Here is a 24,909-nt window from a genome sequence, read left to right as displayed (position 1 = left end):
TTAAACAGCAAAACCAACCGAAAACAATAAAAACAGCAATAGCCGTATGTTCGATGCTAACAACATTTTTGCAAGAAGTTATGCGTGTCATATGATCTGGCTCTATAGTCTGCAGGCTGACTCCAAAATTACTTTAACACGGTCCAGACACAACATAGATTCGAAAACAGAAATGGCATACGCTGTGATCTAAGAATAGTCGTAAGAATACTTTCAGCCTAAAATCGGTAGAAAAATACGGATATTCAGCCTCGGCCGGACAAACAGTATTCTTATAACAAGAGTGTAGCTTGGCTTGTATTGACAAGAGAATAAATATAAAAATAAACAAAGCAAAAACACGAAATGCCAAGTCCAGTTTAAATATCTGTGAAGGCTTAAAGACAAAACACTTCTCTCTATATGCATTGCCCGAGTAATGGCGATCTTCCTCGCAAAATGAAAAATAAAATGGTTGGGAGTAGAATGGGGATAAATTTCTTTTCTTATCTCCTTCCCATTCCTTTGGCCGCCATTGCCATCACGAAATGACTGGAGAAGAAAGGCCAACCGCGCAAACTAGAAGCTACCAGAAACTATTCAGTTTTATACCGTGCTAAAGAAAATACAGCCAATCAGAATACAGGAAAGCCGTTGTATAGTCCCCGGTATTGCATCCAACCTTCCCATCATGCGCCGCGCGTTTGTCGCATTGATTGTGCTGTCCACTGTATTTTCTATGGCGTGGTATAATATAGTTACCAAACGCTCTCCCGTGGTATACCATGGAATATCCCACTTGTCACTTGTATTTTCTTAGTATACACACGAACCGTTAGCGAGTGTGTATACAGGATAAGGGAAGTAGCAAATATCAGCTGTTAAGAAAATTCTGCCGACAAATGTGCCAGAGAAACTTCCGCCATTGCAATACATGGGCGAAGTTTGATTACATCAATTAAAAGTAATACGCCGCTACAGCATTTTAACTCTTGCTCGGATAAATAACGAAATATTTATTTCGTTACATATTAAGAATATAAAAAGCAAGCAGTTGCTTTAAAAATTAAACCTCTATAAATGTTGTTAAATACCTGCTAAAAAAAAGGAAAAAAACAGAACTTTTATAAAATATCATCAAATAAGAATAAAATATCCTAAAACGACATGAACCAGAAATATATTCAGCTGGTCGTGGGACAAGCGCTTCTTTACCTCCAAAACTTTGTACTGAAATATTTATAAATATCTCTATATTAATAGATATAATTTCAAGTGGGAACGAGATTGGAAGAAATTCCCTCTGAAAAAATAGTTCAGAGAGGAACTCAGGAGGAAAAATTCGCGAGGACTTAAAAGTTTTCAAGTTGTGTTCCTTTGCCATATGCAGACCAACCTGAGCGAAAAACTTATAATTCTTATCCACGAACTTTTATGTTGTTGTTGTTGTTGTTGTTGTTGTTTATAGCGGTCAACGCGCTTAGCTACACCTAGCTAGTTCACAGGCATGCCACTTTAAATGAAGGAAACAAATATGCAATAAGTGACCTCTAATACCTTGTAGAAATTATCAAACACCTTTACTTGTCCGCCTCGAAAACCATCAGTCGTCGTTCTCCTGAGTGTTCGGGTTCGTTTGCAATTGGATAATAAGAATCATCGGAAAATCTTCGAGGTCTACGACTATTGGTCGGAAAAGAAACTCGCTCCTTGAACAGAGGTGTTGTGGTATGTGGTGTAATAAATAATTCGACGGGAAGTACAAAGGTGTAATAGCTCAAGGAATGGATTATCAAGCTAGACTAATGGCTGGTCCGCCATATCCTTTACAATTCCATGAAGACTTAAATGCCCATGACATGTGGCATGTTTTGACTAGTCGCTAGGCTGCTCGAAATCTGCTTTTGTCTTTAAATCAGGTGGGGAGCATGAGGCGAGTCGTTTCACACTAGAAAGGACTCGCCCCAACCCTCTCTAATCCATACCGCCACGTCGCGTTCCCGGATAAACACTCGTCTGACCCCAAGACAAAAGAGCGGCTACCAGCAGTCTGATTGGTTGCCTGGGCTAAAGACTACAAAGCGCGTGGAATTAAAAGCCTCGTTTCTAGTTGTTTCTACCCACGAACGAGAAGACCACAAAAGCGGTAGAACATTGACAAGGAAGAATCTGGAATTGTATCGATAAAATGCATCAATTTAGGCTTAAAAAGATTAAAATTCGATTATTATGTGGTTCTCAGTATCTTTGGTAAGTCAATGGATATGGTCTGTATTGAATGAGCTATTTCACGTAAGACTTAAAAACATGGATATGACGGTGTGATAACTCGCTTCATCCAGCCATTCCCTCGGTAAAATTTACACGGAAACATGTATTCACTTTCTTCTTACCCCAAGGGTAAAGCCGGTGTGATTAAGAAATCAAGTGATTTCCGGCAATCTTTTCGAGAATGTAGGAAATATTTGGAAAGACTCCAAAGTTATCGGGGTTGAGTTCTTTTTCTTCGCCAAGCAGAACTCTGCCCTGCCCTCCTTGTTATAAATAAATGCTTATTGCCTAATATATTTTCTACTTTAGAAACTCAGTTTCCTTGAATAAAATGGTTCAGTTCTTGAATAAAATATACACTTGAAAAACTCTACTCTAACTATGGATTTATAAATATGACCTCAATATTTCGGTCATAAACATTAACTGAATCTTAAGTTTATCTTTGGTAAAATTTACAATAATGTTAAAAGCATTTTCTGTGGACAATTTCTGGTCCCATTTCGTCATATTCCTGCATAGAAATACACATCTGAGGGAAAGTCGACAGTCCAGCGAGCACAGCACTTCCGCTCCACACGGCGTGCTTCCGGTCATCCGGGCTTATGACCCTGACCCGGCCGGGGTCACGTGGATTGACGAGCGTCGCTATCTCTTTGTGAAGGCGTTCACCCAGTCCAGGTAACAATGTGCTTCCACCTGTAAAGATTAACGTTGGTGTTAGTACAGCACAGCTATACTGTGTGTCGTAAGAGTAATCACCAAAGTAATCGCACTGCCGATCTCCATTGCCAGAATAGAGTAAAAAACAAACTTAACTTCGAAGAGATAGCGCACCTAGACTACGAGTAGTCCCTGTTTCGCTTAGGTCGTCCAGCGAGACCGTAAATAAACCGCGAGGAAAAAGTAGCCGCGCGAAATTCTGGGGACGAGGATTTCGCGCGGTCATTTTCCCCCGCGGTTTTCTTTCTCGTTACACACGACGGAAAAAGCGAGAGGGACTACTCGTTGTCTATAGCGCACGGAAAATACGGTTTGGGATCACTTGACTTGTTTTCTGAGTAACAGATAGAACCAGAAAAAAACGAGCATTCTCACCTGATAACAAGATATTTTCAAGCAAGTCCTTTCTGATATCCACGTCACACTTCCTGATGCAGTTGTAGATGGATTCGTGTATTCCAACAATGTCCATGCCAAGCATGCTGGGATTGAATAAGACCTCTGGGCAGCGGAATCGTTCATTTGCCACGCGTATGGATTGACCGTCAGGGAGCTGGAAAATAACAACATTTTAACGTTCATCAAGAAAGGCCTCTGTCAGCTAGTAAATAAAACAGTTGTCGATAATAACATGTCTACTTCCGTTCAGTCCTGCTCTTAAAAAAAATAGGCCATATACAGAAAAAACAAACAAAAACCGTGTTACCTACCATATACAACTCCTCGCACTTATCACTAGTCTCAGACTCCCGCAGTTCGCGATCAAAATCAAGCGCTACGTAAGAGAGCTTCTCCTTGATGTCCCGTATGATCTCCGTCTCGGCTGAGGTCGTAAATGAGTAGCCCCTCTCCATAAGGATCCTCATCATGTACTTGGTGAGGTCCCTTCCTGCCAGGTTCATTCTCTGGGTGGCGTGAGGGAGCCAGTATCCCTCGTACACTGGAACAGTGTGGCTTACTCCATCACCGCAGTCGAAAACTGTGCCTAAGTGACGATAGAAAATTGATGTTATTTTGTGTGTCTTATCTCCGAACTGAAACAGTGCAGTTGACATTTAGCACCACGCTTGACTATCGCAGATACAGACGAACTTCCCACAACGGCCACCTTAGGGGCAGAGGAAAGTGACCCTTGTTGAGAGGTGGCTGTTATGGGAAAGTAGGGGTGTAATATGACATTTTTAATTTTTAATATAAAAAATAAAATGCTCATTGTAGCACATAAATACATAAGACATCCAAAGTATATCAATACAACAGAAACCCAGAGCAGAGACCAACGTCGACGTTCGGTACGGATCAAGTTTCGTGACCTTTAACAATAACTAGAGAGACACTCTCAGATAATGCAGAGTACAGTGTACAGTCATACAAGTTCAGACCGAATTTGTATTGTATTGCTAGGGCTTTTCCCGTTGCAAATTATGAACGGACAGAGACCTTAATTAATTAATAATCTTAGTGTGCAAGATTCATGCGTGAATTTTCATTCAAGGCAAAAAAAGCTTACAAGAATGAATAGTCAACACAGCTTTCAATTTTACTGTGGATTCGACATTTCATTTTAATTCAATAAACATTATAGTTCACACGTTAGTGCCTTAACACTTAGCGGGTAGCAATCTAATCCATCCCAAAAGTGCACTGCACTAAAAATGGGGAATGGGGCACAGTTTGTCAGTCTTTTGATTTACTGGCCGTTGAGGAGAGGTTATTTTAGCAGTTGGGACGCACTTTAATGGCCACAGTCACCGTTGTAGAGAGGTGAAAATAATAGTGACTGTAAGGACCGCCCGACTGACTTTGTTTATTCTGATCACCTAACGACCAACATTCCATTTCCTCTGACATTGCGAAGCGAAGTGGTGATAGTAAGAAAGTAATCAATTAGACGACGTAACTGTGATGCACCGCTAAATTCTCAGAGCTTGTATTAAGGGGATGTATGGGTATAACTAGGGAGAGTTGCTATCTTGATTAGGGTTTACCTGTGGTTCGTCCAGTAGAATACAAAGCCATCACAGCTTGTACAGCTATGTACAGGCAAGGCACCTCAAATGTCTCGAACATGATCTGTAACATGCGCTCTCTGTTGTACTTTGGGTTCAAGGGTGCCTCTGTCAACAAGGCAGGGAAGTCCTGGGACTCAACACGGAGCTGGTCGTATGTGTAAGTCCAAATCTAAACAATAAAAGACGAGAAAGAAGCACTGCATAAATATCAATTGCTCATTGAACAGTCAAGCATATAGATCGCCATAGTACAAGTCCGTAGATTAATTCTGCTCGATGGAGGCACGTTGGTGCTCCATAAAATGACATGTTCAAATGGTATCACCCCCAGTCACATCAGTAGAAAGGTATTTCCGCTCGCTCTAAGAAAGAAACTCTTACACCTCTATCGTGCTCTCCAAACTTCCAAGGGCATTCATACTCATTGAACACACGTTAAACGTTGTAAATTCTTTCTTTTTCCTCAGCCTAAACAGTTTCACAAGTTACAAAACATACCGATTCCATATCATCCCAGTTGAGTACAATCCCATGTTCCAACGGGTACTTGAGAGTTAACACACCACGCATGCTCTGCGCATCATCGCCGATATATTGATCCCTGTACTCGTGCATCATGGCCTCCTGGGTAATAGGAACACCACAAACACCGCTTATAGACTTGTTAGGGTAAATCTGTCCTTAAACCAGTTGATCAACGATTTCAATTCAAGCCGAAGTTGAAATCAAACCACTTGGCCGCATCATTCAGTATTTGCCGAAATGACAGCACTTTATTTAACATTTTCCGTACGGACTTAAAACAAAACAAAAACCAAACTCCATTACTAGTTAAAACAAAATTGGAGACGCAATGAAATTTTTTTCGATTTCATTCTTTAAAGGATTCATGGACATTTCAATACATAGAGTAAGATCATTCTCACAGTGCAACTACTCAAAAATATTAGAGAGTTTCAGACCCCGTTTAAACCACACCGGAGAAACTTGAAAACGCAGCGTTATTTCTACGGTTACACCTACCGTCCTCACTTATCCGTCACGAAAACGGAGCTTTTCGGAAACGAAGAAGTCACGATAATCATGTGCTTCCCTGCCTGAGTTTTCCGCTGACACAAATCCAAAATGACCGATGATTGCTGCGTTTCCCGGAGTAGTGTGGACGGAAAACATTTGATGCGTTTTCAGAGAAAAAATGCCATTTTCATATTTCTCCGGGGTAGGATGGTCGGGACCTGAGCAAACCACAACGACAACGGGAACTTCACCAAACAGAAGTTTTTTTGAGCAAAACAATGGCTATGTACGTGCTTTGAATGATTGTTGATACATTTCTCTGCCGTTCTCTACAAAACAACATGAAATGACCAAATCTGCGTAGTCAAGAGAACGTGAATCTCGAGGCCAATTTTTTAAAACTGAGTTTTCGAATTTTACTGCGCTGTCAAACTTATTTAGTTTGAGATAGCTATGACAAAGATAGAAAAACTGAAAGAATCCATTTTCTGCCGAGATTCGTAGGTTGAATATAAATTCAATTTTTTTTACCGAGGCTGTCATTGGCGTTGCGTCACCTTACAACGAAGCCACCCCGCCAGTTATCGCTTGGCTGTTATTACCGACAAACTCACCTGATGACGTGGTTTACCGACCACTGCGGGAAAAACTACTCGTGGCTGTTTTTCGTTGGAGAAACCAGCTTTACAGAAACCCGAGCCATTATCGATTACAGCAACTACTCCCCCGCTACGTTCCTGAAAAGGAAAATATCGTTAGAATAAAATATTTCCCTGCATCATTCAAATTTGTCGATCGATCGATCGATGGTTCGTTCGTTAATTTGTTCGTTGGTTCGTTGGTTCGTTGGTTCGGTTCATTCGTTCGGTCGGTCGTTTATTTATTTCATTAACTCCATACTTACAAAGGCTACGTTATGTTCACTCGCCACAGCAGCAGCTACAGGTGGCGCGGGAGCACTGGTGCGAACTGACACACTCCACATCACAGGATTTTTCTCCTCTTCGTCAGAACCCAGTGTCTCTCGGTCATCGGATGAGGTCTGAGCCACAATGAGTTTCTGTACCTCTTCTAAATCTTCTGAGCTGTCTGAGAGCTCAGAGTCGCTTGCGCCGATAATATCAAGTAAGTCGTCATCTTCCTCAGTCTTCCTCGACGACATGGGCAAATTTGGCGGCGAGGAGACTAACTTGGAATACACTGCTTGACTCTCGATGTCGCTGCTTAGAGATCCTAGTTCATTACCTTTCTTAATAATTTCGTCTGGTTGAACTTGATTTGCGGCTTTTTCATCATATGCCATCTTTTCTAGTTGTTCAAATTCCTCGTCTGAAGCCGTCTTCGCAAATTCTTCGTGGGACACTTCATTAACGTTCTCGGCAGCCTCGTCACGAGCTTTTTGCTCGTACAGCTCTTTCTCAAGCCGTTCAAACTCTTCATCAGATGAATCATCTGTAGGCTCGTGAGCTGACTGCTTACTCTTCTCCTCGGCTTCAATTAGCGCCTTTTCTTCATACAACAATCTTTCAATTTCCTCAAACTCTTCGTCAGAACTTTTTCTCGTCGCCTCTCTGGTTCCCAATCCTTCCTCTTCGCTCTCGCTTAACTCGTTCTCAATCTCTCCCAGCCTCGCCACAAGTTTTTCGATATTCGCGCTGGTTTCAGAAAGCGCAGTGTCTTCTAGCTCATCATGTTCGGGTTCCTCACGTTCGGGTGTCTCGCGTTCGGATGTCTCACGTTCGCGTGCCTCACCTTCGGGTGTCTCATCTCCGGGTGCCTCATGTTCGGGTGACTCACGTTCGGGTACCTCACCTTCGGGTGCCTCACGTTCGATTACCTCACCTTCGGTTGCCCCACGTTCGGGTGCCTCAAGTCCGGTTACGTCACGTTCGGGTGTTTCATCTTCGTCACTTGTTATACTTTCTTGCTCGTCCCCTTTAAGGCTTCCGTCTGCTTCCAAATCACTATCAACGTTATCTATGTAATTTGGCCTTTCCTCGGGGGTTAGACTTGCCTCAAACCTCTCGATAACATCGTCAGAGCTGTCAGACTCACCATCAGACTTCGTTTCAGCTTTATTACCAGCAAAAGCATCCAATTCCACAGAGCTGTCTTTCTTCTCTTCCTCTGGAATGGTTTGTACATCTGTTACTAAAGATTCCTGTGGATCTTCTTCAGCCATATCAAAGCTGTCTCTTGAATATTCAGGCGATGACATGTCAATAGCTCCAGACTTCAATAACTCTATAAGCTCATCTTCAGGCGATACTTTGCTTTCTTCGCTTACAAAATCACACTGTTCAATGTCTATGTCCTCAAGTTGACTTTCCGTTGGAGACGAATTCCGATCCAGGCTTAATCGGTCAGGTTTGGGGCTCTCTCGTTCCAGGTCACTCGTCCGTTCATTGGATACAAACTCTGCTTGTTGGGTTGGTCTAAATTCGTCTTCAGGTGTCTCGATATTATCATTAAAATCCAGCAGTTCGTCATTCTGTGCTTCTGTGCTTGTTTCTTCAGCTTCGCTGAACTCATCAAGTGCTACAGAGTTTGTTTGAGATCGGAAGTATGAGAGTCGTTTCTCGCGGATTTCCTCCAGTTCTCTCTTAGTTTCAACAGGCTCCTGAAAAACAACAACAAGAAAACAATGTTTTCGTTCGCGCGTAGTGACCCATCAGGCCGGTGCTTATCTCCGGTTTCCATAGAATGTAGCGACTAGGAGTACTACTACTACCCCCTGAATCGGATGTGTGTGGAAGGCGCGGTGGCCTCATGGTTAGTGCGTTCGTCTCTGGATCGAGCGGTCTGGGTTCGAACCCTGGTCGGGGACATTGTGTTGTGTTCTTGGGCAAGACACTTTACTCTCACAGTGCCTCTCTCCACCCAGGTGTATAAATGGGTACCGGCGAACTTAATGGTGGGGGATAACCCTGCGTGGACTAGCATCCCCTCCAGGGGAGAGTAGAAATAAGCTCCGAACTGCCGGGCTACTTGGCTCGTATGAAGACTTAACCTTTTTAACCTGGATGGGATGTTGCTCCATCGAAGGATTATCCCCAGGACTAAATTCCCCACTACTCATTTATACACCTGGGTGGACAGGGGCACTGTGAGAGTTAAGTGTCTTTTTTTCCCGAAGAACACATCACCAACCCAAGAAAGGGCTCGAACTTAAATCGCTCTGGACATCTGGTGTCCAGTACACAGACCATTATGTCACAGCGTATTCCACAAGTTTTGTCAACACGAGAGTGAAATAGCATTGTTCAAGTCAGCTACAGTAAACTACGTGTAAGAACCTACATTTTTTGAAGTCTGGCTAAATAGGTTCTCGTATTTTGGGGTAGTTATTGGCAATTTAGGCCAAGTAGGTTCTTAATCAGGTTGTTAATTTTCATAAAGGAGATAGAGTTGTTGAGTATCAGAAAAATTGATAAACTTGAATTTGGTTCTTGAATATACAGTATTTATTCACAACTGTATCATGTATTATCTTGTCATATAAATTGCAATCTCCTTGGTTAAAATGTCTGTCATAATTTTAACCGTAAACCACATATAAGAACCTGTTTGATCTTGCTTGGCTAAGCAGGTTCTTTTTTTTAGGGGGGGGGGGGTGTATTAATATGGCAAATTTCTGCCAGTAGGTTCTTAACCCATTAAGTTCTTACACTCGGGTTTTTATCTCGGGGTACGGGTGTTAAGCGAGGAATCACCCGAGGTAAGCCGTAAATTAGCTTCGATCGACAGAACTAACGCGTATCACTTTCTCACCTCGTCCACTGATCGTTCCTGTTCACTCGTCTGCTCTTCTCTTGCCTTGTTGGCCAAACTTTCGCGCATGCGTTCTTGGTTTTCCTGCTCGACCTTTTGCTGCCCGATCCATTCATTCTGTCTGTCTTCTTCTTCCTTTAACCGCCGCTGCTCCTCTATAAATTTATTCTGCTCTCTCTCTAAGCTGGCCTGTAATTCTCTTTGTTCGTGTTCCAGTTTCTCTTTTAGTCTCACGACTTCGTGATCGTCAAAACTCGCCTGTTTAACAGAGGTAGGCTTTGGTCTGTTCTGTGCTGTAGAATGAATTTGTTCCTCATTTGTCCCTTCGCGCGCAAGTTGGCCCCTTCTTACATTCTCCTGTTGCCTAGGAACCGCGTGACTGACAAGCTCTGCACCTTGTCGTTCCAAGGTTACACTGTCCGCTGGGTCGACTCGAAAATGATCAGCCTCGTTTCTGAGCCCACTATCACCAGGCTCCGGAGGTCGTCTGGCTCTGGAACTGTTGACCATATTGGGCGTTCCCGTGTCCAGGTCCCTCACGTCTCTCTCTGGATGAGCGCTTTGCAGTGTCCCTAAGTCAGAGTCCAATCTAAGAGCGGGAGAGACTCCATTTTGAACATGCAATCCATTAAATGTTTGCGTTTCTTTATCAGTATTGGGAGGTTTCGCAAATGACGGTGATGACGCATTTGCATTGTCTTGAAATTGACGAGAAACATTACCCCTGTTGGCACCTGCCGTCTGAAATCCAGGAAAAACATTTCCAGCGCCGTGCACATACGAAGGAGAGAAGTTCGCAGTAAGCTGGGGCTGAGAATTTGTTTGTTGGAACCCAAACCTCTGCGGTACATTCACACCGGTTACAAAGGAAGCTGGGGCTACAGGATTAGGCACCAGTTGTTGCTGCTGTCGAGGGAGAAACTGCTGGTCGAACGGATTGTAAGAAATCGAGGGAGTCACATGATTAGTGGTCTGCAAAGCGCGCGCACTGTAAGGAGAACGATTATAATCTGGATTGGGTGGTGCCATACCGTTCCTCATTAACCACTGAACCTCCTGGGGAGATAAAGATTGGAACAAGTCCGCGATAGCTTTTTCGACTCTACTGAGCTCCTCTTGCGCGTAAAAATACTGCTCTTCTACATCTTGTCTAACGATAGAGTCGAGTTTTTGTTCGAGAATGTGACGCCGGCTACGTATCTGATTCATCCAGTGTATTTCCTGCTTCTTTAACAAGCGGAACTGCTGTATTTTATCCGTTTGCGATACAATAGGGACGGCTACCTGATGTCCATGCATAGACACAAGTTGTGGCTTCATTTCAGGAGTTGTAGAATAACTTTGCTGCATGTAACCATTCGAACCATTAGTCTGATGAACTACGCTGGGATAACCGTTCAAAAGCAACCCTGGTGAAGAACCTTGAGGAGCGTTTCTTTGAGGGATATTTGTAGTTTCTGGGGAGAGATGATCTTGTTTTATCGGCGAAGTGTCGTCCTCGCTATCCCTCAGCAACATTACCTCACTGAGTAACCCCTCCACTTCACGGTCCACTGAGTCATCTGATGTCAGTTCCGGTCTAGCGCCCGAGTGCGCAGGACCGGAAATCAGATGACCCCTAGGAGACATCTTGTTGTCTTTTGAATTGGTAAAACGTTTACTCTGACCATTAAGAGTTGGGTATTGCTCACCGTTCGGTGCCGTGCCATTCACGTGATTTGTGTTTAGCTCCCGCAGATCAAGCGGTGGAACAAAACATTCTCTAATCTCCTGAAGTTGTTTGAGTTCTCTTTCCAGTTTTATCTGTTCCTGTATCAAGTTATTCATGTTACTTGACATTTCCTGTGCTCTCTTGAGCTTCTTTCGCTCAGGTTTTTTGGGTGCAACTTTTTTCGCCACAACTCGAGTGTCTGCCGATGAGGTCGATAGCACATCCTCACTCGGTCCTGCCTGCCTCACGTAAGGATGCTTGGGTCCTGTCCGCCAGTCCCGGTTGTCTCTTGGCTCCCTATTGCTGATCTGCCTGAAGTATCTGCCAGTCTCCCCGGGAGGACAAGTCTGGCTGAACAAGTCCTCTTCCGTAAATCGTTTCGCTGACGAGCTTTTAGAGAACGGCTCGTACGAATCTAGTGTTTCAGACTTAGGCCTGCGCTCCGCACCACTGAACTGCTTTCGTTCCGAGTCCCTCGCGGTACCGTTTAGCACCGTGGCTGATCTGCTCGTAGGGGGTGTCGGAAGAATAAGATTTTCTTGTGATGCCGAGCGGTCACGTGCCTTCATGTAGCATGCTGCATCCTGATTGATTATTCTAGCAGGAGTATCCTTGATTCTACTGTACTGATGTTCACTTTCAACTTGCCTGGGAGACCTCCTGAATTTGTAAAAGCAGCGTAAAGGTTTTTAATATTTCAAAACCAGGAATTTAAAACACTTGTTGCACAAGGAACGCTATTAAAAAGTTGTATGGCACTGAGCGGTGAAAGAGAGATGTGTCCTATTCTATTCAACCAGTTGGAAAATGATCATGGACAGAAATAAAATCAACAATTTGACTTGTCTCCAGCACGTCACCACAGCCCTTACACCCGGCATCCCTGCCCATATTCAATGACCTCTCGTAAAATCTAACATTGGGGTCTTTTTGCTAATCACTGTGTTGTGTTCTTGGGCAAGACACTTTACTCTCACAGTGCCTCTCTTCACCAAGGTGTGTAAATGGGTGCCCGCGAATTTGATGCTGGGTGGTAGTCGCTTCATGCTACAGAAACTGGGATAAGCTCCGGCCTGATGGGCCACTGGCCTGACGCAGACATTGCCTGGTGTCCGAGCATGGAATCAATAGAAAACACTTGTCTAGGCTTTGGAATTAATTACTTTATGGTGATGGTACAGGTAGCAAAAGTTGTTCAGTTTATTCTTTGATACGGTGATGTATTACAAGAGCCAGTTTTTGATAAACGTATTATATCTTCCTCCCATGCCAACAAAACAAGCGATAAAAATTCTCAAACCTTGAAGCTCCTCCATTGCCATACGCTGACCTCTTGTTCTCAGTTCCTTGTCTTCTTCTTCCAAACTCTTCTACATTTGTTTCGCGAGCTCGTATAATCTTCTCAAGTTCCCTGCAACGATGCGTCAGTAATTTGGCCTGGTTCCTCTGCTGCGTATCCGGGACTTTATCAAGGAATGCTTCTAAGAAGAGAAGTTCCTTAGGGGAGGGTGGAGGGAACTTGAGGAGAAATCTTGATAGTCTGTCTTCGTATTGCTGTAAGTCGCGATTAGAATCTGGAGATAACATGGAGCTGCTTGAAGTTGTGCCTGAAGTCGCTTTTGAAGGCCAGAACTCGGCCGCTTTCCCGTACCACGTCTCCGCCTGCAGATCAATAAATAACTGTCAAACCGAGTGTTCCTTTGATGGGAACTCTGAAAGATTGCAGTGTAATGTTCCCATGTTGATTGACAGTTTGCTCGAAGCAACTTGCACTCCCCAGGGGCATAAGAGATACGGGTTTTTGACATTTAAGTGGGCTTTTAAATGGTAAGTGTCTTTTACGGACTGCCGGTACATGCTCCAACGAACGAATCATTAAACCTTCGATCGTGTTTATTCCATAAGCATGCATGTACCTTACTACCTTGAATTCCCTAGACCTGCACTTTTTCACAAGTTACATGTAAACCCAGTGCAAACGCCAAACCTTGTACTTAACAGTTAAAGAGAGTAATGTTTTAATACCCTCGGACGGTAAGACCAGAAAAGGTACACCACCAAAAGCAAATCGTTAAGAAATAAATCCAGTAACTCAAAAAGGTCTAAAACAAGTTTAAGCTCGGCTTTTGTGAAACTTTAATTACCTTCTTCAGAAGGTTGTAAAAGTTCACGGCATCTTCTAATAACCTCTTGGTGTGTTCCACTTTGTTGCTTAAGCTTGTCAGGTCAGACAAAAGGACTTTAGAAGCAGTTTGAAGCGGTCTTTTGTCACGCAGATTTCTAGTGCTCATTTCGTTGGCCCGTTCAGCTAACTCTCTTCCTTGGATTATAACTTCCTGCAAAGTGAAACGATAACCGGAGATAGTTTGAGTACAAGAACTGACGAAACAACGACGCTGAATGTTTAAGAGACATTAGATGCGCACGCTTGTAAACCGCATGCAGTGCATGACAAGAGTAGCATACCGTAGGGTTTTAACGTTGCTTTGATCGTTTGTGCTGTTGTTCGTTTGCGAGTTCCTTGCTGTTGTTGTTGTTGTTGTTGCATATATTATTGAGCTTTTCACACAAATAAATATTATCAAACCTTGGTCAAAGGATAAAACTCGCCGTCAAACTTTGCTTTATTTTGATTGGCTGATCGGAGAGAATCAGCACCTTTGGAGAATTTGTTCAGTTGATCTTCGGCGTCCCCTCGAATCCACTTCACCAACTGCAATACATGTACAACGACACGTGTTAGTCCCTTTGGTCGAAGTCTCAATACTTCAAAATTCATCTTTTGCAGTTCTTTTGAAGTAAAGTAAACATGCCTTCAGTGTATTATACTCACTCGACTTAAGTTCTCTCGCAATTCATGGACGTCGTCAGGTTGGGAACTAGTGACAACAGGCACTGAAGCAGTTTCACCTTTCCAGGCCTGGTCGAGTTGTCTTTTAGCTTGAATGAGTTTGTCACGGTATGGTTTGATCGTTTCCATCATGGGTGCGTACAGCGGTTTCCTGGACATTACTGAGAATGTCCTGTCATATTCAGGCCTGAGCGACAGCTCATTCAGATGATCTCCCTCTTCAAGGGCAACATCGAGGGATAAGTCACTGAAATCGTAAAAAGAAATATGTCTTTACCAGTTGATCGATGCCATAACCATCAACCGGGGGAGGTACCCCACAAAATTGTATACGAGGAGGATCCACCCCACTGGCCCGGTCCACACAATCAACCTCTTATCTGCCATTTTTGATAGATAAGTCCAACCCCCGCACTTAGCTGGAGTTGTTTCTCGGTAGACCATAGTTCAACTCCACAGTCATGCTTGCAAATAGCCAACTGGTCTGCCTCCCACCAGTTAGGATTTTTAAGCCTATTATGTTTAGTTGACAAAATTGTGTCTTTCAGTTTAGGTGGCATGCCTGTGAACGAACTAGTTGTAGCTAAGCGCATCAAACACTATAAACAACAACATCAGTTTGAACTTTTTTTTTTCTGAACGGTGTCTGATTTAATGACTGATGCCGGCAGTCTTTTTGATCAGCAAAAATCAAATAACCCGATCTTATCCATTCCACACACTCTATTACCGTTTTATCTGTGCCCTTTTTGTCTCAGTTCTCTGTAGGACTAGATCACCACCTGACGTTCCATTGTTCGTTCTCATTCTTTTCAGAGATTTCATTTCATCCACTGCTTTTGGAAGATGGCTGGTTACATAGTCAGAGGTAAAATAGAATTCTTCCAGCTTCTACAAAAGAGAAACAAATAGTATACAAAGAAAAACCTTCATTCTAAAACAGTGAATGAAGTCTTTATAATGGTAATAGGACTGAGCGGAGTCCAATTCGGTCTGTAATCAAACGAGTGATTAACAAAATCGGACGACCGCGAAGCGGGAGTCCGATTTGTTAATCACGAGTATGATTACAGACTGAATTGGACGACACGATGTTCTGTTACCAATTAATCATAACAATTACAATTTCCCACAAAAGTAAAAGTTTCATTTGAAAAAGAGCTTTTAATTGTCATTTTAAATATCATAATTATAAAATATGGAGAACAGCTCGCAAAATGGCTGTGAAGTCTCTTTCAAAACAGTCACCGCAGACTAAACCTCCACAATTTTACAAAGTCAGTCTCAATCAGTGGTTACTATAGTGATTGTAATCAATGTTGTGATTGGTGGATTTAGTGGAGAGGACTTAAAATGATTGGCTCATGTAACTGTCTGATTACAGGTGTCCGATTACAGCCAACTGTCCGATTACACTGTCCGATTATAACTTTGCTGATTAATTAGAGCAAAATACAGCAGTTTATGCATCAATCACATTTGAGGAAATTGTAATTGTTATGATTAATAAAATATTATTTATAAATTAAGTGTGTTACAATTGGTACAGTAGGTGGAAAAGTTACAGAAAAAAAAAAGACATCACAGATAACAAATGAATGTGAATCACTGTACAGATACATGACTTGTACAAGTACAGTTCACTGTTACTGGATTGTGTATACAATCAGACATGTAATTCTGCAAGATAATTCACTTGAGACTTGTATGCAAGGTTAACATGTCCCATTCGTAGCTAAAGATTGGCTAAGCTAGATGGGTCATCAGTTAAAATACCACTAAATTTTACTCCTGACAAGTTATCATTACAGCATTATGGGATATGGAGCCTATTCAAGGAAAATGCAGCATGCTACAGGGGACCCACAGTTTCTCTGTTTGGTCCTGTGAATATTGTGTTCATTTGCTTAGTAATTGCATTAATCCCCGCACACGTTAGAGCAAAAGAGAGACTGCTCATAGTCTTACTCTGTATTGGATGGGATACTGGTCAATCATAGGTTCATGTATGTGTCCCCACCCACCTTCCACCAAAACAAGCTCTTGGTTGTACAAAGAGGCCCTGAGGTTTCTTCAACATGAATGTAAGAAAATGACCCTGGGAAAGGATTCAACCCAAGAGCTGTCCAACCAGAACAGAGCTTGCACCTAAACCATTGGGCCACCAGGTTCCCCACTTTTCTCTTCAGGGGAAAACAAAGAGAAAGGTGCAGCACTTTCAGTACCTTTTGCAACTTGATCCACGCTTTATGGTCATAAGACAGAGTTCCTCCAAATGAAGGAGTCAGCTGGCTGGCTTCTATGTAAGTTAAGAGATCAGAGGTGCCTTTCACCAAAACAGTCTGAAAAAGAGATCAGAACACAAGCAAGTTGAGTTTTCTTTGATAAATGATAGTAACAAACGTTTCCTTTCATAGTCTGAGAACACACTTAATAAATGTCACTTGAAATTAATGTCATTTTTGTTGGGGAGTTCCCAACTCCAGGGGAATAAACATCCCTGGGGTAGGGAAATCTCCACCCCAGGGAAGGAATATCCCTGGGTGGAAAAAAATTATTTGTAATGAGTACTCTTAGACAATCAGAAGCTCTCCCTCCATCTGAACTGGACAGTGCATGTACATTGTATGTAGCCTGTCCTCAATACAACCTACAGTACAGTCATTCTCGAAACACACTGTATTTTCTGAACTACTAACAGTATAGAATACATGTGGTAGATGTCTTAGTTCTGTGAAAGAGGAAGTTAGTTTACAATTCAGGGATAAAGATAATTTTTCTGATGGTAAATCACTGATCATTTCTAGACGTAGTGTACATAATTCTACTCCTTTTTACCTGGAAATTAAGCTGTCCTTTTTCCTGTCGGGCGTGAATCTCTCTGGCCAAATGCTTCTTCACTTGCTTATCTTCGGGTGAAATGAGGTACATGCTTTGGATTGATCTGCTGTCATTCTAAATACCATGATATCAAATGAATTTCATGGCACTTAATTTTGAAGTTCAGCAGGATACATTGTACATGCATGTGTAATGTACATATGCATAAATGTGTTCTACAGAACAAATGTGACCCTATAGGGGAAATATTGGTTGCGATCTTTTCTTCACAACAAGGGAACGAGACTGATTTTCCTCGATGCGGGTCAATTATTTATTTATTTATTTATTTAACTTTATTTATACGTGGGTAAAACATCGGGACTTAAAGTTAATACTAAAATTGCATTAATTACATTGTCAACTATAAAGATACTAATCTACTATTAATTAAATCTAAAACAACAAAAATGAAAACAATTGTAACAAAGTGTCTGCTTTTCATGAATGCCGTGTGTTTGATTAACTTATCCCTTATCAAAAAGGAAACCCTTGCAGCCGGATTTAAAACTAGCAAGAGTTTATGCTTGCCCCAGATTGGTAAGTAAGCTGTTCCACAGCACCGCACCACTATAGCTGAAACTGTTTTTTAGAAAATTGGTGCGGGGTAGTGGAACAGCTAGTTTTCCTTCACAATTCCTAAGAGAATAGGTAGATATTGCACTCCGATCAGTAAACATTGATTTCAGATAATCAGGGGCGAGACCAATCTAGTTCAAGCTAGTTCAATTAAACACTTTTTCTCGACTGATAAACGTGTTCCCACCATCCGTTCTCTTTAGATGCACACCAAAAAATTAAAAATTTTATTTGTCTTGTCACTTTAGTTTGTTTAAAATGTGTTCCCACCATCTGTTCTCCTTAAATGCACACCAAAAAGTTAAAAATTTTATTTGTCTTGTCACTTTTACAGTCTGTCAGCCATTCATGGTGAACCAGTTTGCAACAGAGTGTTTTTCAAACTTCAATAACAAAACTTTGACAACAACCTTGTATATGGAAAGTACTGTTATGTCAATTAAGATGGCTCTTTGCACAAACCTGAAATGCTTGTATCAAACCCACAACATGAGTGACCACAGCTGCCCTGGAACTACGGAAGTCAAGAAGAAATGAAATGCCTGCCTCTTTGTACCATGACCTAAAAAAATGGAATAAACATTCTATAATTTCATATCTATAACCAATCAGGGTCTGCCATTTCTGTTGAATACTGTAACAGAATGATGTACATTTTATTATTATCATTATTATTATCATGTTATGTACTAATAAAATTGGGGCCAAACCTGGAAAGAAAAGCAAGGTATTTCAAGAGCTTAATGACATCAGCCTGGTTCAACTGCACAAGACTGGGGTAATGCTGGGACGGCAATATCACCAGTGGGTGTCCTTGTAAATCATGACCACCTGCAGCAACAACAAGAAAATACAAATCACATTATTTTACTTTTTGCTGGAAGATAATGTATTAATCAAATATGTACTCTATTATATAACCTTTAACAATCTTTTCTGACATTTATTTAGTGTAACATTTTCTACAGTCATTGAACAGATGTATTTTTGAAGGTCTACTTATGTCACACTGCTTCTACAATCTCTTCAGTTTAGGCCACTGTGCAGTAAACACTTTTTAGTAGGAGCTGATCGAATCCGAAGATAATAAATTACCACTCCTCAGTTACTAGTAAATCTGCTGCAGGTCATTATATAAACCTACATTGCATGATAAAGTCTTCCAATGCATACAGACATGTACCTAGATGCACATTACTTTTGTACACAAGTCATGTACATGTATTTCATATTCAGGTCATAAATATTTATTTTCTGATATTTTTGCATGCATACATGCTTGCTATGGATAGGCTTGATTCAGAAGTTATTTACAGTATATCTCAAACACGAAGGCACTCAATTGGCTTATGCAGTAAACATGTAATTTACAGCCTCAGTAAAGTAGTTAATGACATGCTCAGTGGCTTGCTCACTCTTCACAGATTAATAAGTTGGAATTTGTTCAAGGGTACAACAACAAATGCCTCAAATTTAATTGATTAAAAGTCTCCTGGAGGTGCTTTGCACCACATTATTTAGTAATCTCTTCTCAACATTTGGAAGTCTGATTAAAAAGCTGTCTCTCATGTTTGATAAAAATAGTTAATAACCTGAAAGGACTGCAATCTCTGATAAAATGAGGCCGTCTTCTGGCATATAGAGCCTCTTCTCTTTAACATATGACCTTGAGCCCATCCCTACAAACACAAAATGTAAAAACATTTGGAGTCAACAATATCAATCACTATAATCCATCAAATATTTTTGCTCACACACGATTGGTCTAAAGGCATCATGTGACTGAACCTGCCTCAATTCAAACTGCAGGGGAATATCCAAGTGATTTAATTGATACCCATTTCCTCAGACAATTTCCATGCTCCCATCATAGGGAAACAATAAGCATGTCCACCTGTTGAAGACTGTAGTTAACACAGTTGAGAGTGTGATGCCTTTTACATACTTTTAAATTTTACCATGATTCATTCTGGCTGTGACCCTTCTATTTATTCACAAAATACTGTAAGCATATGGTAAGTAACATGACTTTTTTACTTCTTTTGTTAGTTTTAGATTAACACTGACTTGCCATTAATGGATAATATTTATAAATTAATAAATATTAAATAAATAAATAATAAATAAATACATACATAAATAAAATGCAGTGTGATTAGAAAAGCACCCAGCTCAGGCCACTAATTCTAAAGGTTTCTTTTGACCATAAGTAAGTACTTAAAAATTGCATTTTCAGATTTATGATTTCCGGCCTCTGTATAACCTACACTGTACTGTGGACAAACCTTGACAAAAGACATGTAGTCATCGCAAGGCATTTGACATTTTTAAATTATATATTAAATTCAATGCTATCTGATGATCACTGAATAACTTAGTGGTTGTGGGTAATATTATAAATTTAAAAATCAACTATTCACAGCATTGCACTCCAACTGAGCATGTCACAACAGGTGGCAATGTCATAGTTTTAACCACAGCCAAGATATGCAGCCATGTACATATTACCAGTCAGTGAATAAGATACATGTCCAAACAGTACATGCAGCTACTTGCTAAAAAGAGGTCCCAATCTTAATTGCAGGTTGTATATTAAACAGTAAGTTAGAGTAACTGCTACTAACAGTGGTTGAATATTCATGAAGTGGCAAGGCTTTTGTTTAGTTTTTACACTTGCAGGTTCCTCTTGCAGTATGAGGGTTGTACGGGGGGGAGGGGAGTCTATGGCACGTTTCATGAATGGAAAAAATTGAGGATCACAGATACTAAAATTTCGTTTTCCCAAATCACGAAAGTAAGCAAGTAATTAAGTTACTCTTTTTAATAACCAGTGTTCTTACACTAGAGTGTTTGAAGAAAGAAAAATCGTGCAAGGCTAAGTCAAGGGTCCATATTGCAAATCGCATGTCTATTAGTCACTCTCGATAAACGACTGTAACCATTCAGAGGACTCGCATCTCAAAATCACATAGATTTGAGTGGTGAAATCACGAAAATCGGTGAATAATTCAAGTTCTTCACATGTCAGGCAAAACCTTCAGGTCACAGATCGCGGACAATAATTTCGTAAATTCACCTTTCACAGAAAATAAAATCAGCTAATCTCTCATCACACTTGTATGGCAAAATATAAATTAAAGATACACCTACACTGTAGCAACTCTTAGACAGCACTGTCCAGTAAAATTTTGAGACAGTGGTTGTTTGAAACAATTTTGGCCAAAGTTCTCTGAAACACCTTTTATTTGAAGGAACATTTCTTACCCTACATGTACATGCAGCTTTTCAGCAAGCATAACACAACCACAGTAATGGCCTGCAACTTTGGGGGGTTGGATAGCATCTCTCACAAGGCCTCAAATGAATGGCTTGATATTGACAAATTGACAAAAGAAAAGCTTGTATAGTCAATGTTAACAATATATTTCTGACCAATGAATGATCAAAGCAAGCTGTACTGTGTATGGATGCAATACTTGTGACCATTTTTATCATTGATGATGTTTTATAATGTTCAAATTCCATTCATTTGTCATTTCCAAGTAATTGTGATGTGCAAAGGAAGTCCTGGAGGGCCCTGGCTGGTGGTTTTTACAGTTGGGCTTAAGTATTCAAATTCAAAATACAGAAGCACTCCTAAAATTATTGTAGTCATTCATTTTTTTCTTTGTTAATCAGTCGTGTTAACTAGTAGGAAAATTTTATGGGGCTAGTGAAAGTGACTGGACCATAGCGTGAGGCTCTGCCCAAAAGGGGAGCCTTTTCAGGCTTCAGCTATTTAAAAGGGTACTGGGTATTTCACAAGTGGAGGTATAATTATGAACAGGTAGAGAAATAGGTCATTTAGTTATAAGAATGTTCAATTAAAATATTTCAAAAAAGGGCAAGGGGCTGGACCTGGGGGCAGAGTTAAAGATAAAGGCTGCATACAGACCCATCAGGCCGGTGCTTATCTCAGTTTCTGTACCATGAAGCGACTAGGAATATTTCTACTCACCCCTAGATGAGATGCTAGTTCATCACAGGGTTACCCCCAGTTTTAAATTTGCCAGTGACCCATTTGTACATCTGGGGTAGAGAGAGGCACTGCAAGAGTAAAATGTCTTACCCAGGACACCAACACAATGTCCCCAGCCAGATGAACCCAGACTGTTCAATGAGGACCTCAGGGCGGAGCCTCGCGTACAAAACTTTGTAGAGTTTTTTTTTTCGTTTTAAATTTTCTTGTTTTAATTGTTAGACTTGATCCAATGCTTTGCATTGCTTTGTAGAGTTTTTTTTTTTAATTTTCTTGTTTTAATTGTTAGACTTAATCCGATCTTTTGCTTTTTAATATTTTAGTGTATTTCATATCTCAGTTGGTTTTATATAATCCTTCCATATTTGAGAATCAGTTTCTATACTTTCAATTTTTAACACGTCATCTCTTTATTCTGTAAATGTTTACATGAGGGCCACTGGTTTTTCAGTGATTACTGTTGTGTGCTACCCTCAAATAAATCAAGTTGGTTGGTTATTAGAGTATGCCATCTCCCCAGTACAATCCCAGTTACAGCTTTTTCAAAGGGGGAAGCTGTAAAACTGATTTTCTTTGCACCCTGAATTTAACTTTGCTGGGCTAATATTTTAAATAGTGAATAAGGCAGTTGCTTCAAATACCCTCTACTCATAATGTTTATGTAAGTATTGCCTTAAATCTCATACATGTATTTTTTTGGCTCAATATACCCTAAAGTGAGAGGCGCGGTGGCCTCATGGTTAGTGCGCTCGTCTCCGGATCGAGTGGTCCGGGTTTAAGCCCTGGCCGGGGACACTGTGTTGTGTTCTTGGGCAAGACACTTTACTCTCACAGTGCCTCTCTCCACCCAGGTGTATAAATGGGTACCGGCGAACTTAATGCTGGGGGTAACCCTGCCATGGACTAGCATCCCATTCAGGGGGGAGTAGAAATACTTCTAGTCGCTTCATGCTACAGAAACTGGGATAAGCTCCGGCCCGATGGGCCACTTGGCTCGTATGCAGACTTTACCTTACCTATACCCTAAAAATAAGGTGAAAGCTAGCTGCCTCTGTGGACCTTTTGAGGCTGAACCTATGAGGTACCAAAACTGCATTTTAACCCCTTCAAAGGGTACAACAAGCACCCCTGTCCCTTTCATGAGAGTGCCCCCAGGGATCTAAGCTTGACATGGTAGATTTTCTTAATCTTCTAAAGATACAATATTATTTTCTGGTTTCGACATGCATATGCCAGTACTGTGTAACATTTGTGCTATTGATGATTATGTAAACTGTGCTAGACCTTCTTTGTTCCCTGATAACAGGGCTCAAACCAAAACACATTTGTCTGCTGACACTGAAAAAATGCCTCCACTAATTTAACTTAGGAAGATAAGAAATAAGTTAAGGCTTTTGCAAACAATCTACTTATAATTATGCTGACACCTACATGCTAACCTTTAATACTCAATTTACGATAAGAATACATTGATTCATCACCTACTGGTGAGATTGGTGTGACATTACGGACCAATTAGGCACGTTTATCAGCATGTTGAAGATCTGCTCCCGTTGCAAAGAATTAGAGACCTACCGCAAAGTCTAACAAAGAATGTATACATACTTCCCTCGCTACATCATGCACAAAACCATGTTTGACACATAGCTTATTAAAGTGCAAATTTGTTTGACTCAATAACAAGCTAAAGATATTACCATGGCAAATTGAATACTGTAATTGCATGAATATAGACTGAATCCGATAATACAGTGCACGATCAAACATTCTCCAGGTTTCGATCATCGGTTTCAATGATAAATTTCCGCGACATTACAGGTCAATCCGAACGCAAAGATCGAGTTTCTTACTCGATTTTTTTTTTCGTCTGTGATATTTTCAAACTTTTTACCTTAGATATGCGGGTAAATATTCTTTGCTGATGTAAGCTTACATGTAAGTGTGCGATCAAATAATGTGTTATGACATCAAGCTTCGTATATACTAAAACCCTTCTTCCAACCACATTTACGCAAAACACAGCTGCAAACCTAATGGAAGTTTTGCAACAAGATTCCTCCATCACCTTTACTTGTAAGCTTATATTGAAGGACAGACGTGACTTACCGTCTAAATCTTCAAATCTCAAAATGCGATATTTCTTCTTTCCACATCAAGAACATCACGCCGATTATAATTAGTTCTGAAGTAAACCATGATCGGATTTGAGCCGGAACAAGCTTTACTCACGGCCCGTATATATAGCACGCACAGTGTCAAATCTTTTGAACTTTGACGATTTTTCGATCGTTTCTCCAAAAGCAGAGTGTTCAATGGCCTTTAACCGCGCCTTGTGCATTACAAAAGACGATTCATTGTAGCTGTCAGAAAGTGATGACCTGAAATATGTCCAGAAGTTTTAAAACAACACTAATTACACAAATGACCGAAGCGATCCAGCGACCCGCGCAAAAACAAGCAAGCGGTATGTGGCAAACCGCTCTGTTGTTTGGGTTAAAAATATCCTATCCGGGGAGGGGTAGGTAGTGAGTCGGGTACCCCAGGTACTCCTTGGTAGCCGAGCTTTTAATTTGAACGCCTGACGAAAATCCGGCATTTCGCAATCTCAAGGCGGAATAATCAAACACCGGTAATTTTTTGCGACTTTCAGCACGATTTTTTTTAACTCGTCTTATTGTTTCGAATCAGAGTTTTGATGATCTTCATGGAAGGCAAAGGTAAAAAGGGAATCCTGGGTCGATCTTCATTCTTTCTGCAGTACTTCAATCCTTCTACTACCAAAGGAAAAAGGAATGTTGTGATTTTGTGTTATGCTATGGGATTCATTGGTCTTCATGCTATTTGGGCACACGCGAAAGGCAACAAGACTGCAATAACTGATGGGAATACAGAGGTTCAAACGATAAGTTGATAACATTAACAGCAACGGCCTAAAACAGCAATGGACTAACTGCAGAAGAAGATTCTTACATGTACGCCCGTCGCAATTTTTCGAATTTTTTCCGCAACCTGGCTTCTCATTCAGTTCACGATGACTCAATTTCCCTGGCGAACTTCATCAACGCAGGACACTAGCTCTAATGTATTACGTTTCGTG

At 41.1% G+C, this 24,909-nt stretch overlaps 2 protein-coding genes across 5 annotated transcripts in view; both read right to left on the bottom strand.

Annotated features, from left to right (window-relative positions):
- Nucleotides 1–24,909, bottom strand: part of LOC145501887 (uncharacterized) — a 237,544-nt gene that overhangs the window by 172,264 nt on the left and 40,371 nt on the right. The gene's annotated exons all lie outside the window — the stretch shown is intronic.
- LOC145501293 (uncharacterized) lies at nucleotides 538–24,909 on the bottom strand. Of its 2 annotated transcripts, XM_081480780.1 has the most exons (19): nucleotides 23,919–24,909; nucleotides 19,387–19,473; nucleotides 18,505–18,625; nucleotides 18,257–18,356; nucleotides 17,174–17,290; nucleotides 16,561–16,677; nucleotides 15,066–15,226; nucleotides 14,318–14,582; nucleotides 14,072–14,197; nucleotides 13,629–13,820; nucleotides 12,785–13,146; nucleotides 9,774–12,144; nucleotides 6,907–8,622; nucleotides 6,617–6,739; nucleotides 5,484–5,609; nucleotides 4,962–5,154; nucleotides 3,684–3,958; nucleotides 3,349–3,526; nucleotides 538–2,949 (listed from the first exon to the last, which is right to left on the bottom strand). In XM_081480780.1, exons 2-19 carry the CDS (start codon nucleotides 19,469–19,471, stop codon nucleotides 2,717–2,719), a joined length of 6,861 nt encoding a protein of 2,286 aa, XP_081336906.1. In that variant the 5' UTR covers nucleotides 19,472–19,473; nucleotides 23,919–24,909; the 3' UTR covers nucleotides 538–2,716. The 2 variants fall into 2 exon arrangements, with proteins under 2 accessions (XP_081336906.1, XP_081336905.1); XM_081480779.1 differs by having other exon boundaries at nucleotides 19,387–24,909.

Source organism: Orbicella franksi, chromosome 10 (genome assembly GCF_964199315.1).
Source record: "Orbicella franksi chromosome 10, jaOrbFran1.1, whole genome shotgun sequence".
Lineage (NCBI taxonomy): Eukaryota > Metazoa > Cnidaria > Anthozoa > Scleractinia > Merulinidae > Orbicella > Orbicella franksi.
This window is presented reverse-complemented; position numbering and strand designations above follow the sequence as displayed.